Source organism: Macaca nemestrina, chromosome 3 (assembly GCF_043159975.1).
Source record: "Macaca nemestrina isolate mMacNem1 chromosome 3, mMacNem.hap1, whole genome shotgun sequence".
NCBI classification, from domain to species: Eukaryota; Metazoa; Chordata; class Mammalia; order Primates; family Cercopithecidae; genus Macaca; species Macaca nemestrina.
In genome coordinates, this window is record NC_092127.1 from 3,888,354 (window position 1) to 3,901,891 (window position 13,538).

Genomic DNA, 13,538 nt, shown 5'->3' on the forward strand with positions numbered 1-13,538 from the left:
CCTTGTGGATTGTTTCAACACTGTTGCTGTTAAGTCATGAAATATGTTACGTTTTATGTAATATTATTATTGAATCACATTACCAGGTAAAGTTCTTTTGCAGGTTAAAAGGCTGTATCCAGATGTGGTGTTTTCTTGAGGAGTAGAGGAACTTGGTGTGCCACTTTCAGATGTTTTAAGAAAACAAACATTTCTATTTTTTAAAAAAAAGCAAGAGAGAAAGAAAGAAGTTTGCATTAAAGGCATTAGGCAAATACAAAAGCAGCTCACACCCAAAAAGGAAGTTGGCAAATTTTATTCTTTTGGGAAACTCTCTTCCAAGTAAATCCGACTACAGGACTCTAATAAATTGCAGAGATTAAACGTAAATCAAACCACATCTCCCTCTGGAGAAAACTAATAGGCACAGACAACCTGAAGAGAGGACAGTGACGAAGTTCCACCTTCTAACTGGAAAAACAAACAAACAAAATAATCAAAGAAGAAATTCTGGGAGTTTATGCTGCTGCTGATATTCCATAACTAGGCACCCTTCTCTTAGCTCCATGCTGTGTGTAGAAGAGGGTGGGTTATCTGAGATAAAGAGAGTGGGACAGAGCCTTGATCAGAATAAACAGAGCTCTAGTTTCTGAAACAAAGGGAAGAGGCAACAAGCTTAAGGGATATTCTGCCAGGGAGTGGCTTTTACTCCAAGCTAATACAAAACGTGAAGATCGTGTTTTGAATCTTCATTCAAAGGCGTCAGATCCTTCTTTGTTCTCATGGCTATTGCTTCCTGGATTCAATGGTAACGTGTTTTTTTTGTTTTGTTTTGTTTTGTTTTGTTTGAGACGGAGTCTCGCTCAGTCGCCCAGGCTGGAGTGAGCGGCGCCATCTTGGCTCCCTGCAAGCTCCGCCCCCCGGGTTCCCGCCATTCTCCTGCCTCAGCCTCCCGAGGAGCTGGGACCACAGGCGCCGCCACCTCGCCCGGCTAGTTTTTTGTATTTTTTAGTAGAGACAGGGTTTCACCGTGTTAGCCAGTATGGTCTCCATCTCCTGACCTCGTGATCCGCCCGCCTCGGCCTCCCAATGTGCTGGGATTACAGGCGTGAGCCACCGCACCCAGCTGGTAACATGTGTTTTAAAGTAAGAGAAGACAGGCAGAGAAGTCTGCTAATCTCTTAACTAATCTGCACCTGGCAGAAAAGTACCTACTTAAACTGCAGGTCCAAGTGTTTTGAGGGAAATGAAGGAAACTTTTAAAAACTCAGACTCTAAAATAAAATTGATGAAAGTACAGCAGCAAGTGCTAGCCATGCATACTCGCCTTTGTGACTCGATCTTCCATGCATTCGTATAGAACGTAAAGAAGAGGCAGCTGGGATGATAGGTGCAGATGGTTCGACACACAAAAGCATCTGGGGCGAGAACTCTGGCAACATCCACATCCGAGAAGGCAAGATGCTGGAAGATGTTCATGTGACAACCTGTGAACTCAGAGAGAGATGTTCCTTAGGAAACCACACGATGCTAAATTAGCTTGTATTTTGTCATCGTAATTAAGGAATTATGACTATTTATATTATTCATGGTACTAAACATCCTAAGTGACAAAACGTCCTTTAAAATACCTCCAAACTGTTTGTCATTTAGAGGAAGGCAAAACTGGTCCAACTCTAAGGGGCAAACTCCTATGTCAGAGAAATAAAAGCTGTGCTCCCAGCTCCAGTCACCACCGTTGCCAAATGTTTGCATTACTCAGCATGTGTTTACGTTTTCCTTCTATTACTCTGACTCTGAGGCCTTTGGAATGTAAGGGTTTTTTGTTGTTGTATTTTCCTGAATATTATAAAAAATTATTTAATAAGAAGTGATTAACAAAAATGCCTTGTGCCCATTAAAATTAGAATGGGAGACAATCTACTTTTATTAACATTACATTAATACGATCTTATATCTTAGTTTTATTTTAGCTGTGTTCCTATCGTTTACGTAGTTTACTAAATTTGATAACACATAATTCTATTGATACTCATTGGTCTACAGATTCGATGCCCTCTCTGTCAAAATCCTGCTGCCTTCTGGTTGCAGAAATTGACAACCAACCTACAATTCATATGGAAATGCAAAAGATCCGGAATAACCAAATTAATCTTGAAAAAGAACAAAATAAAAGCACTCAGACTGTCTGAGTTCAAAACTTACTACGAAGTTATGGTAATCAAGACTGTGTGTAACTGGCATTAGGACAGACATACAGGTCAATGGGATAGAACTGATGGTCTAAAAATAAACTCTTACATTTATAGAAAATTGATTTTGAAAAGAGTTTCAAGACAATGGAATAACTGAATATCCACATACAAGAATTAAGTTGGATTCCTACTTTACACCATATACAAAATTTAATTTAAAATGCATCAAATGCCTAAATGTAAGAGCTAAAACTATAAACCTCTAAGAACAAATCATACGCAAAAATCTTCATAACCATGAATTAGGTTTTGGCATTTTAGGTAAAGCACATGCAAGAATAAAGCCAGACTGTATTTCATCAAGTTTAAAAACTTTTGCGCTTCAGAGAACACCATCACTAAAGTGAAAAGATGACCTGCAGATGCACAGAAAATTTGCCAATAATATATGTTACAAGAGTGTAGTATCCAGAGTATATAAAGAGTTCATACAACTCAACAATGAAAACAAAATAACCCAATTATTTTTAATGGCTAAAGGATTTAAACAGAGATTTCCCCAAAGAATTTATTCAAATTGATAATAAGCATATGAAAAGATACACAACATTATTAGTCATGAGGGAAATACATATCAAAACCACAGTGAGACACCACTTCACACTGCCTAGAAAGGCAATAATAAAAAAGACAATAACAAGTGTTGTTAAGGTTGTAGAGAGATTGAAGCACTCAGTTGTTGCTGGTAAGAATGTAAAATTATGTAGCCGCTCTCAAAAACAGTTTGACACTTCCTCAAAAAGTTAAACATGGAGTTACTGTATGATCCAACAATTTTAATCCTAAGTATATACATAAGATAATTTAAAATGTATGCCTACACAAAAACTGCTGTCCATTGCAGCATTATTCATAAGAGGCAAAAAAAAAAAAAAAAAATCCAGAAACAACTCAAATGTTCATCAAACTAAGTATATAAACAAAATATGGTTTATTCATATAATAGAATACTATTTAGTCCTAAATAGGAACAAAGTACCGATATATGCTAGAATATGAATGAGCCTTGAAAACACTCCAGATGAAAAAAGCTAGATGCAAAATGTGCTGCATTGCATGATTCCATTTATGTAAAATGTCCCGAAGAGTCAAGTCCACAGACATAGAAAGTAGATTAGTGGTTGCCAGGGGATTGGAGGAGTAGGCAATGGAGAAAGACTGCCAATGGATACAGTCTTTCTTCAGTGGTAATAAAAATGTTCTGGAACTAGATAGTGGTGATTCTTGTGAAATCAGGTGGATATACTAAAAACCACCGAGTTGTACACTTTCAAAGGGTTAATTTTATGTTATCTAAATTATACATCAAAAATTTTAAATCTACTATGAAAAAATAATATATGCTATATTAAAACACCAAACTTGATAGAGGGAATTCATGTAAAACAGACACATTATTTATATACATAAGAATTAAATTTTCTTGATATTTTCAGCAGCTTCATGGTGGATTCTCAAACATTCTTCAAGTCTCCTTATAAAGTGCTATTAAACCCCATCTTTTCCAATGTGTATGTATGATTCTAAGAACTTCACATTTATTCATGTTAAATGTCAGGTCTCTGGGCCCAAGCCTGCACGCATACATCCAGATGGCCTGAAGTAACTGAAGAATGACAAAAGAAGTGAAAATGGCCGGTTCCTGCCTTAACTGATGACATCACCTTATGAAATTCCTTCTCCTGGCTCAGAAGCTCACCCACTGAGCACCTTGTGAGCTCCGACCCTGCCCATCAGAGAACAACCCCTTTGACTATAATTTTCTATTACCCACCCAAATCCTATAAAACGGCCCACCCCTATCTCCCTTCACTGACTCTCTTTTCTGACTCAGCCCACCTGCACCCAGGTGATTAAAAAGCTTTATTGCTCACACAAAGCCTGTTTAGTGGTCTCTTCACACGGGTGCACATGACATTTGGTGCCGTGACACGGATTGGGGGACCTCCCTTGGGAGATCAATCCCCTGTCCTCCTGCTCTTTGCTCTGTGAGAAAGATCCACCTATGACCTCTGGTCCTCAGACCAACCAGCCCAAGGAACATCTCACCAATTTTAAATTGGGTAAACGGCCTCTTTTTACTCTCTTATCCAATCTCTCTCACTATCCCTCAACCTCTTTCTCCTTTTAATCTTGGCGCCATCCTTCAATCTCTCCCTTCTCTTAATTTCAATTCATTTCATTTTCTGGTAGAGACAGAGGAGACGCGTTTTATCTGTGAACCCAAAACTCTGGCACCAGTCATGGACTCGGGAAGACAGTCTTCCCTTGGCATTTAATCACTACAGGGACACCTGCTTGATTATGCGCCCATGTTTCAGAGGTGTCTGATCACCTTAGGGATGCCTGCCTTGATCCTTCACCCTTAGTGGCAAGCACCACTTTCCTGGGGGGCAAGCACCCTGACCCCTTCTCTCCGTGTCTCTACCCTCTCTTTTCTCTGGGCTTGCCTCATTCACTATAGGCAACTTTCCACCCTCCACTCCTCCTTCTTCTCCCTCAGCCTATGTTCTCAAGAACTTAAAACCTCTTCAACTCACACCTGACCTAAAACCAAAACGCCTTATTTTCTTCTGCAATGCCGCTTAACCCCAATACAAACTTGACAATGGTTCCAAATAGCCAGAAAACGGCACTTTTGATTTTTCCATCCTACAAGATCTAGATAATTCTTGTTGTAAAATGGGCAAATGGTCTGAGCTGCCTGATGTCCAGGCAGTCTTTTACACGTCAGTCCCTCCCTAGTCTTTGTTCCCAATGCAACTCATCCCAAATCTTCCTTCTTTCCCTCCCGCCTGTCCCCTCAATCCCAACCCCAAGTGTTGCTGAGTCTTTCCAATCTTCCTTTTCTATGGACCCATCTGACCTCTCCCCTCCTCCCCAGGCTGCTCCTCGCCAGACTGAGCCAGGTCCCAATTCTCCCTCAGCCTCTGCTCCTCCACCCTATAATCCTTCTATCACCTCCCCTCCTCACACCCGGTCCAGCTTCACACCCGGCCCTCTCACCTGCCCCACAATTTCCTCCTAAAGAGGTGGCTGGAGCTAAAGGCATAGTCAAGATTAATGCTCCTTCTTCTTTATGTGACCTCTCCCAAATCAGTTAGCATTTAGGCTCTTTTTCATCAAATATAAAAAGCCTAGCCCAGTTCATGGCTCATTTGGCAGCATCCTTGAGATGCTTTACAGCCCTAGACCCAGAAGGGCCAGAAAGCTGTCTTATTCTCAATACGCATTTTATCACCCAGTCAGCTCCTGACATTTAAAAAAAAACCACCAAAAATTAGATTCCAGCCCTCAAACCCCACAGCAGGACTTAATTAACCTTGCCTTCAAGGTGTACAATAATAGAGTAGAGGCAGAGAAGTAGCAACATATTTCTGAGTTGCAATTCCTTGCCTCTGCTGTGAGACAAAACCCAGCCACATCTCCAGCACACAAAAACTTCAAAATGCCTAAGCTGCAGTGGCCAAGCATTCCTACAGGACCTCCTCCATTAGGATCTTGTTTCAAGTGCCAGAAATCTGGCCACTGGGCCAAGGAATGCCCACAGCCGAGGATTCCTCCTAAGCCGTGTCCCATCTATGTGGGACCCCAGTGGAAATTGGATTCTCCAACTCACCCAGCAGCCACTCCCAGAGCCCCTGGAACTCTGACCCAAGGCTCTCTGACTGACTCCTTCCCAGATCTTCTCGGCTTAGCAGCTGAAAACTGACGCTGCCTGATCGCCTCAGAAGCCTCCTGGACCATCACAGATGCCTTGGGCAACTCTTACAGTGGAGGGTAAGTCCGTCCCCTTCTTAATTAATACAGCGGCTACCCACTCCACATTACCTTCTTTGCAAGGGCCTGTTTCCCTTGCTCCCATAACTGTTGTGGGTATTGATGGCCAGGCTTCTAAACCTCTTAAAACTCCCCAACTCTGGTGCCAACTTGGACAACATTCTTTTATGCACTCCTTTTTAGTTATCCCCACCTACCCAGCTCCCTTATTAGGTTGAGGCATTTTAACTAAATTATCTGCCTCCCTGACTTTCCTAGGCCACAGCCACACCTCATTGCCACCCTTGTCCCCAAAGCCTCCTTCACATCCTCCCCTTTTATGTCCCCACCTTCATCCACAAGTGTAGGTTACCTCTGCTCCCTCCTTGGCGACTGATCATGCACCCCTTACCATCCCATTAAAACCTAATCACCCTTACCCTGCCCAATGCCACTATTCCATCCCACAGCACACTTTAAAAGGATTAAAGCCTGTTATCACTCGCCTGTTACAGCAGGGCCTTTTAAAGCCTATAAACTCTCTTTACAATTCCCCCATTTTACCTGTCCAAAAACCAGACAAGCCTTACAGGTTAGTTCAGGATCTGTGCCTTATCAACCAAACTGTCTTGCCTATCCACCCAGTGGATATATACTCTCCTATCCTCAATACCTCCCTCCACAACCCCTCCATAACCCATTATTCTGTTCTGGATCTCAAACATGCTTTCTTTACTATTCCTTTGCACCCTTCATCCCAGCCTCTCTTTGCTTTCACTTGGACTGACTCTGACACCCATGAGGCTCAGCAAATTACCTGGGCTGTACTGCTGCAAGGCTTCACAGACAGCCCCCATTACTTCAGTCAAGCCCAAATTTCTTCCTCATCCATTACCTATCTGGACATAATTCTTCATGAGAACACACGTGCTCTCCCTGCTGATCATGTCTGGCTAATCTCCCAAGCCCCAACCCCTTCTACAAAACAACAACTCCTTTTCTTCCTAGGCATTAAGTACTTCCGCCTTTGGATACCTAGTTTTACCATCCTAACTAAACCATTATATAAACTCACAAAAGCAAACCTAGCTGACCCCATAGATCCTAAATCCTTTAGCCACTCCTCTTGCCATTCCTTAAAAACAGCACTAGAAGCTGCTCCCACACTAGCTCTCCCTAATTCATCCCAACCCTTTTCATTACACACAGCCAAAGTACAGGGCTGTGCAGTCAAAATTCTTACACAAGAGCCAGGACCATGCCCTGTAGGCTTTCTGTCGAAACAACTTGACCTTACTGTTTTAGGCTGGCCCCCATCCCCATGACTGTATCTCTCTGATCCACCTGACATCCACTCCATTTCCCCATACTTCTGTCTTTCCTATTCCTTACCCTAATCACACTTGGTTTATTGATGGCAGTTCCACCAGGCCTAATCTCCACCCACCAGCAAAGGCAGGGTATGCTATAATATCTTCTACATCTATCATTGAGGCTACCATTCTGCACCCCTCCACTACCTCTCAGCAAGCCAAACTCATTGCCTTAACTTACCTCTCAGCAAGCCAAACTCATTGCCTTAACTCAGGTCCTCACTCTTGCAAAGGGACTATGCATCAATATTTACACTGACTCTAAATATGCCTTCCATATCCTGCACCACTATGCTGTTATATGGGCTGAAAGAGGTTTCCTCACTCTGCAAGGGTCCTCCATCATTAATGCCTCTTTAATAAAAACTCTTCTCAAGGCCACTTTACGTCCAAAGGAAGCTGGAGTCATTCACTGCAAGGGCCATCAAAAGGCATCAGATCCCATTGCTCAAGGCAACACCCATGCTGATAAGGTAGTTATAAAAGCAGCTAGCATTCCAACTTCTGTCCCTCACAGCCAGTTTTTCCTCCCTCTAATCGGTCACTCCCATCTACTCCCACATTGAAACTTCCACCTATCAATCTCTTCCCACACAAGGCAAATAGTTCTTGGACCAAGGAAAATATCTCCTTCCAGCCTCACAGGCCCATTCTATTCTGTCATCATTTCGTAACCTCTTCCATGTAAGTTACAAGCCACTAGCCTGCCTCTTAAAACCCCTCTTTTCCTTTCCATTGTGGAAATCTATCCCCAAGGAAATCACTTCTCAGTATTCCATCTGCTATTCTACTACTCCTCAGGGATTGTTCAGGCCCCCTCCCTTCCCTACACATCAAGCTTGGGGATTTGTCCCTGCAGAGGACTGGTAAATTGACTTTACTCACATGCCCCGAGTCAGGAAACTAAAATACCTCTTGGTCTGGGCAGACACTTTCACTGGATGGGTAGAGGCCTTTCCCACAGGGTCTGAGAAGGCCACCATGGTCATTTCTTCCCTTCTGTAAGACATAATTCCTTGGTTTGGACTTCCCACCTCTATACAATCTGAAAATGGACTGGCCTTTATTAGTCAAATCACCCAAGCAGTTTCTCAGGCTCTTAGTAGTCAGTAAAACCTTCATACTCCTTACTCTCCTCAATCTTCAGGAAAGGTAGAAAGGACTAATGGTCTTTTAAAAACACACCTCACCAAGCTCAGCCTCCAACTTAAGAAGGAGGACTCTGTCAAGGATAGAGCCCAAAAACTCAGCAACCAAGCAACTAATTATGTTGAACCCCCTTAGGCACTCTCTAATTAGATGTCCTGGGTCCTCCCAATTCTTAGTCCTTTAATACCTGTTTTTCTCCTTCTCTTATTCAGACCTTATGTCTTCTGTTTAATTTCTCAGTTCATACAAAACCATATCCAGGCTATCACCAATAATTCTATACGACAAATGCTCCCACTAACAACCCCACAATATCAACCTTTACCACAAAATCTTTCTTCAGCTTAATCTCTCCCACTCTAGGTTCCCACGCCACCCCTAATCCTGCTCGAAGCAGCCCTGAGAAACATTGCCCGTTATCTCTCCATACCACCTCCAAAATTTTTGCCACCCCAACACTTTACTCCTATTTCATTTTATTTTTCTTATTAATATGAGAAGACAGGAATGTCAGGCCTCTGGGCCTAAGCCTGAACACATACATCCAGATGGCCTGAAGTAACTGAAGAATTACAAAAGAAGTGAAAATAGTCGGTTCCTGCCTTAACTGATGACATTACCTTGTGAAATTCCTTCTCCTGGCTCAGAAGCTCTCCCACTGAGCACCTTGTGACCCCCACCCCTGCCCACCAGAGAACAACCCCTTTGACTGTAATTTTCCATTACCTACCCAAATCCTGTAAAATGGCCCCACCCCTATCTCGCTTCCCTGACTCTCTTTTTGGACTCAGCCTTCCTGCACCCAGGTGATTAAAAAGCTTTATTGCTCACACAAAGCCTGTTTGGTGGTCTCTTCACACAGATGCACGTGACATTAAATATATGCAATACTTCAGCCCAATGTCCTAACCTATTAAAATTGCTTTTACTTTGCTTTTCCTATCTAATATGTCGGGCACTATTTATAGATATTTTGGCCAAGCAACCAGTTGATTTCTAGGACATTCTCTATTTCAAGTATACCATCTGGTTATTCTCAGAACAGAAACCATGATGTTGCTCCCACTAATTGCAATTTCATCAACCAGGTTCATTTATCAGATTTTCTTCCCCAGAGGTGATAAAAATAAAAAATAAAAAATAAAAAAAACTTTTTTTTCCAGTTTATGTTCTCCTACTTTTGGCTTGAAAAATATGTTTATCACCTCAATTGATAAATTAATAAGTCATATGGTAGATTTCCCATATCAGAATTGCAAACGGTTTTGTTAAATTAACTGGGAAGATGTGATTACCCTGACATCTGTCAAGATCTATGCAGGAAGATGGACCGCAAGAGAAGGAAATCTGTAAATATGATGAATTTATATGAGTTGAGAGGCAGGAGACTTTAAAACACCATTAAATCCATTAAAAAATCAAAATGGGGAGTGAGCAATGTGAAATCTGTGTGACCCAAGGGTCAAGTTCTCGTTCAGCTCATCAGCTATATGACCCCCAAGCACCTTCACTTCTGCCCTCCTTCTAGGAGCCTTAGGGGTTTTGTTTGTAAAATTAGAAAAATCCATGGTGAAACTAAGGACAAACCTGTAGTGATGACTACAGATGATCCCTAACTTATGAATCTCATCTGGGCAGTGAGGCCAGGAGACAGCCCTACTCCAGGTTGAGGAGGCACGTAGCTACTGGGTGTTCCCTGAGGAATGGGGAACACGTACTCAGTGAAAAGCCATGCCCTTAGCAGCTCAAAACACTGCCTGAAACAGCCAGATTTTTACCAGTCTGTAAAGGCCATTTGATCAGATTAAATCACATGTGAACTCACTGCAATTTAACAAGAAAGCAAGTACAGAGATGAGCCATCCAGGGTGCTCTCCCAGGTGTGCTCTCCCAGGGTGCACATCACCAGTACACGTGAACCTGGCACGCACCGTGGAGAAGGTGTGCTGTCACAAAGAGGAGACAGGAAAATAGACACCTTGTAACCAACCTTCCCAATCTTCCACAGGGAAATCCTAGCCCAGCACCCAATACAGGGCCAGGCACAGAGCCAGCACCCACTACTGCGGAGAACTGGCAGTAAGGGATTTGGTTTCAGTAACATCTTGTCGTTAACATCCTGATACGCTAAATGAGGTGGAATGTCATGGCAATTTTCTGGACAATTCCATTGAAATTACCTTTATGTGTGACACGACAGAATGTTATTTCCCTCCCCCCGGTAGAGTCATTTCCCTAGATAGGGACACAACCAAGGAAGGTCCTTACAGTTTTGCTACAATATCATTGTACCTATAACAATATCACTGTACTAGTTTCCTATAACTGCTGCTATAGGGGCATAACCACAAACTCAGTGGTTAAAAACAACAAAAATTTATTATCTTACCATTCTAGAGATTGGGTCTTACTGGGCTAAAATCAAGACATCAGCAGGGCTTGTTCCTCCAGGATGCTCCACAGGGAAACTGTTTCCTCGCCCTTTTCAACTTCTAGAGGCCACCTGCATTCCTTGGCTCATGGACCTTCATCTTCAAAGCCAGCAGTGTAACACCTTCAAACCTCTCTCTGCCTCTGACCCTTCTGCCTCTCCCTTTTTCTTATTAGCCTTGTGAGCACCCAATCCTGTGAGTACATTGGGCCCATCGAGAAAATCCAGAGTAAACTCCCCATCTCAAAGTCCTTAACTGAATCCCATTGATAGAAACGCTTTTGCCAGCTATGGGAACACACGCACAGGTACCGGGGCTCCGCACAGGGACATCTCTGGGGGCTCCTATTCCGCCTACTACAATCACAAGGTGAAGTGGTCCTACAATTACCAATTTCTGAAAGGGCACAGGGCTTCAGTGAGAATCCAGATTCCACGTTATTCAGCACCTTTATAGTGGTAGGTGTTCCTCCGGGACTGCGCTTTAAGAGGCAAGTGTTCCTGAATGGGAAGAAAAGAGGTGACTTTGCTTCCTGCACTTTGAGGCGGAGGTAGCAGTCCAGGTAACATTTAGTATTCAAACGGACAGTGGAAAAAACAATGATGCTGATAATGAGTGGGTTAGGGGTTTGCATTATTAATCAAATGGACATCCTTCTCCTCGCAAAGGGGTCAAGGGAAAGTTGGGGTGAGAATGAGGCAGGAGACACCATGACACTAAACCCTCATTCTATAAGTAAGGCCTATGCGTGGGGCAAATGGAACTTCAGGAAAAATGACACCAAAATTCACTTCAGGAAAGCAAAAAATGACACAGACCTCAGAAAATGACTTCAGAAACAATGACACCAAAATTTCGCTTCAGGAAAAATGACACCACAACTGAGAAGAGCATGGAGTGATCGACAGTAGAGACTGGGAAGGCGATAGAGAGGTGGGAAAGGGGCAGGTGATGACAAATTGCTTAGTGGGTACAATGTACGTGACTCCAGTGATGGATATACCAAAAGCCCAGACTTTACCACTGTACAATACACCAAGGTAACAAAATTACACTTGTACCCCATACATCTATGCAAACAAAAATGAGATTTAAAAATAAGGAAAGAAATTCACAAGTTAAAATCAAATTGTGATTAGCTCTACGAATGAAATAAACAGAGCTGAATGTGGCTTAAAAGAGAATGCTCAGAAATGGCCCTTTGGAGGAGACGGTATCTGAGGAAAGACCTGAAAGAATCAGCCTTTGGAGAAGTGGTGGAAGAGGATGCCAGGCTTTGAAGATGGGGTACAATTACCTGCCAGAGGAAAAGAGTAGAGAAACAAATGAAATTAAATGAATTATTTAATTTTAAAATGAAGGGCCGGGAGCAGTGGCTCATGCCTGTAATCCCAGCGCTTTGGGAGGCCCAGGTGGGTGGATCACGAGATCAGGAGTTCCAGACCAGCCTGAGCAACATGGTAAAACCCCGTCTCTAGTAAAAACATAAAAATTAGCTAGGTGTGGTGGTGGGCGCCTGTAGTCCTAGCTACATGGGAGGCTGAGGAAGGAGGATTGCTTGAAGCCAGGAAGCACAGGTTGCAGTGAGCCGAGATTGCGCCACTGCACTCCAGCCTGGGCAACACGCGAGACTCCGTCTCAAAAAAAAAAAAAAAAAGAAGATAAAAATATAAAATAGAGTAAGTAAATAAGGAAAGTGGTTAGGAGTAAAAGCCCTGTTTGGTTTTTAGTTTGGGAACAAAAGAGGTTGTGAAGAATACAGTGAAATCCTGGGGGCACTAATATAAAGAACAAACACCATGAATTGTACTCACCGGTACTCTGCATTGTGAAATGTTTGTGTGGCATATGAAAAAAATTGGCAGCGAATGTTATTGGTGCACCTTTTTTGGCATTCTTCAACACTGCTAACCTTAGATACATTAAAATTGACTCCTCTCATATCAATTCCTTTATAAATGTCTCGGTGGCAAGCTGTACAAGAAAAAGTAAATAGAGCAAACACAGTCCATTTTCTTTCTAGAGGTAGATTAGATACCCACTACCATTTGGGCTGGTAGTTTAGAAGGATCCCACTACCATTTGGGCCGGTAGTTTAGAAGGATCCCACTACCATTTGGGCTGGTAGTTTAGAAGGATAACAGCCCAGCTTTGGCAATTGCTATATTAATTAAGGGATTTAAAATTTTTATGATGTCCATAAATTATCAAACTCTGCTCGAAGTAAATACAATCCAGTATTTTCCTGAAAGCACTAGCTTGGAAATTGGGTTACTTCGCTTCTTAAACTGCAAGATGCATGCAGCAATACAGGTAAATTTCACGTTGAAATTAACAGTGAGCAGTGGGAAATAAACAAGGCAATAATAATGAGGACACTGATCATGTGTGCTGAGGTTTGCATTATTAAAGAAACTGATGTGCCTTTGACCTTTTGCATTGAATGAAGGAGCTTCTCTATCTCCCAGTGTTCTTTCTCTGCTTTCAACTTCTCCTGTCTGACTACAAATTGCATCTGGATCAATCGTTACAAAATGTGGAGAGTTGTTGTTTATGCATGATGAAGCCACTTCCATTCTTGCTTTAAAATA

At 42.5% G+C, this 13,538-nt stretch overlaps 1 protein-coding gene across 2 annotated transcripts in view; it reads right to left on the minus strand.

Annotated features, from left to right (window-relative positions):
- The window catches only part of LOC105466552 (kallikrein B1), a 34,406-nt gene that overhangs the window by 8,536 nt on the left and 12,332 nt on the right, over positions 1 to 13,538 (minus strand). The window contains exons 5-8 of one of the 2 annotated variants that reach the window (XM_011715499.3): positions 12,762 to 12,921; positions 11,338 to 11,447; positions 1,307 to 1,466; positions 84 to 193 (exon numbers count right to left, since the gene is read on the minus strand). In XM_011715499.3, the coding sequence (XP_011713801.2) occupies positions 84 to 193; positions 1,307 to 1,466; positions 11,338 to 11,447; positions 12,762 to 12,921 (540 nt within the window). The remainder of the gene's footprint in view (positions 1 to 83; positions 194 to 1,306; positions 1,467 to 11,337; positions 11,448 to 12,761; positions 12,922 to 13,538) is intronic. The other variant, XM_011715500.3, reaches the window with a different exon arrangement.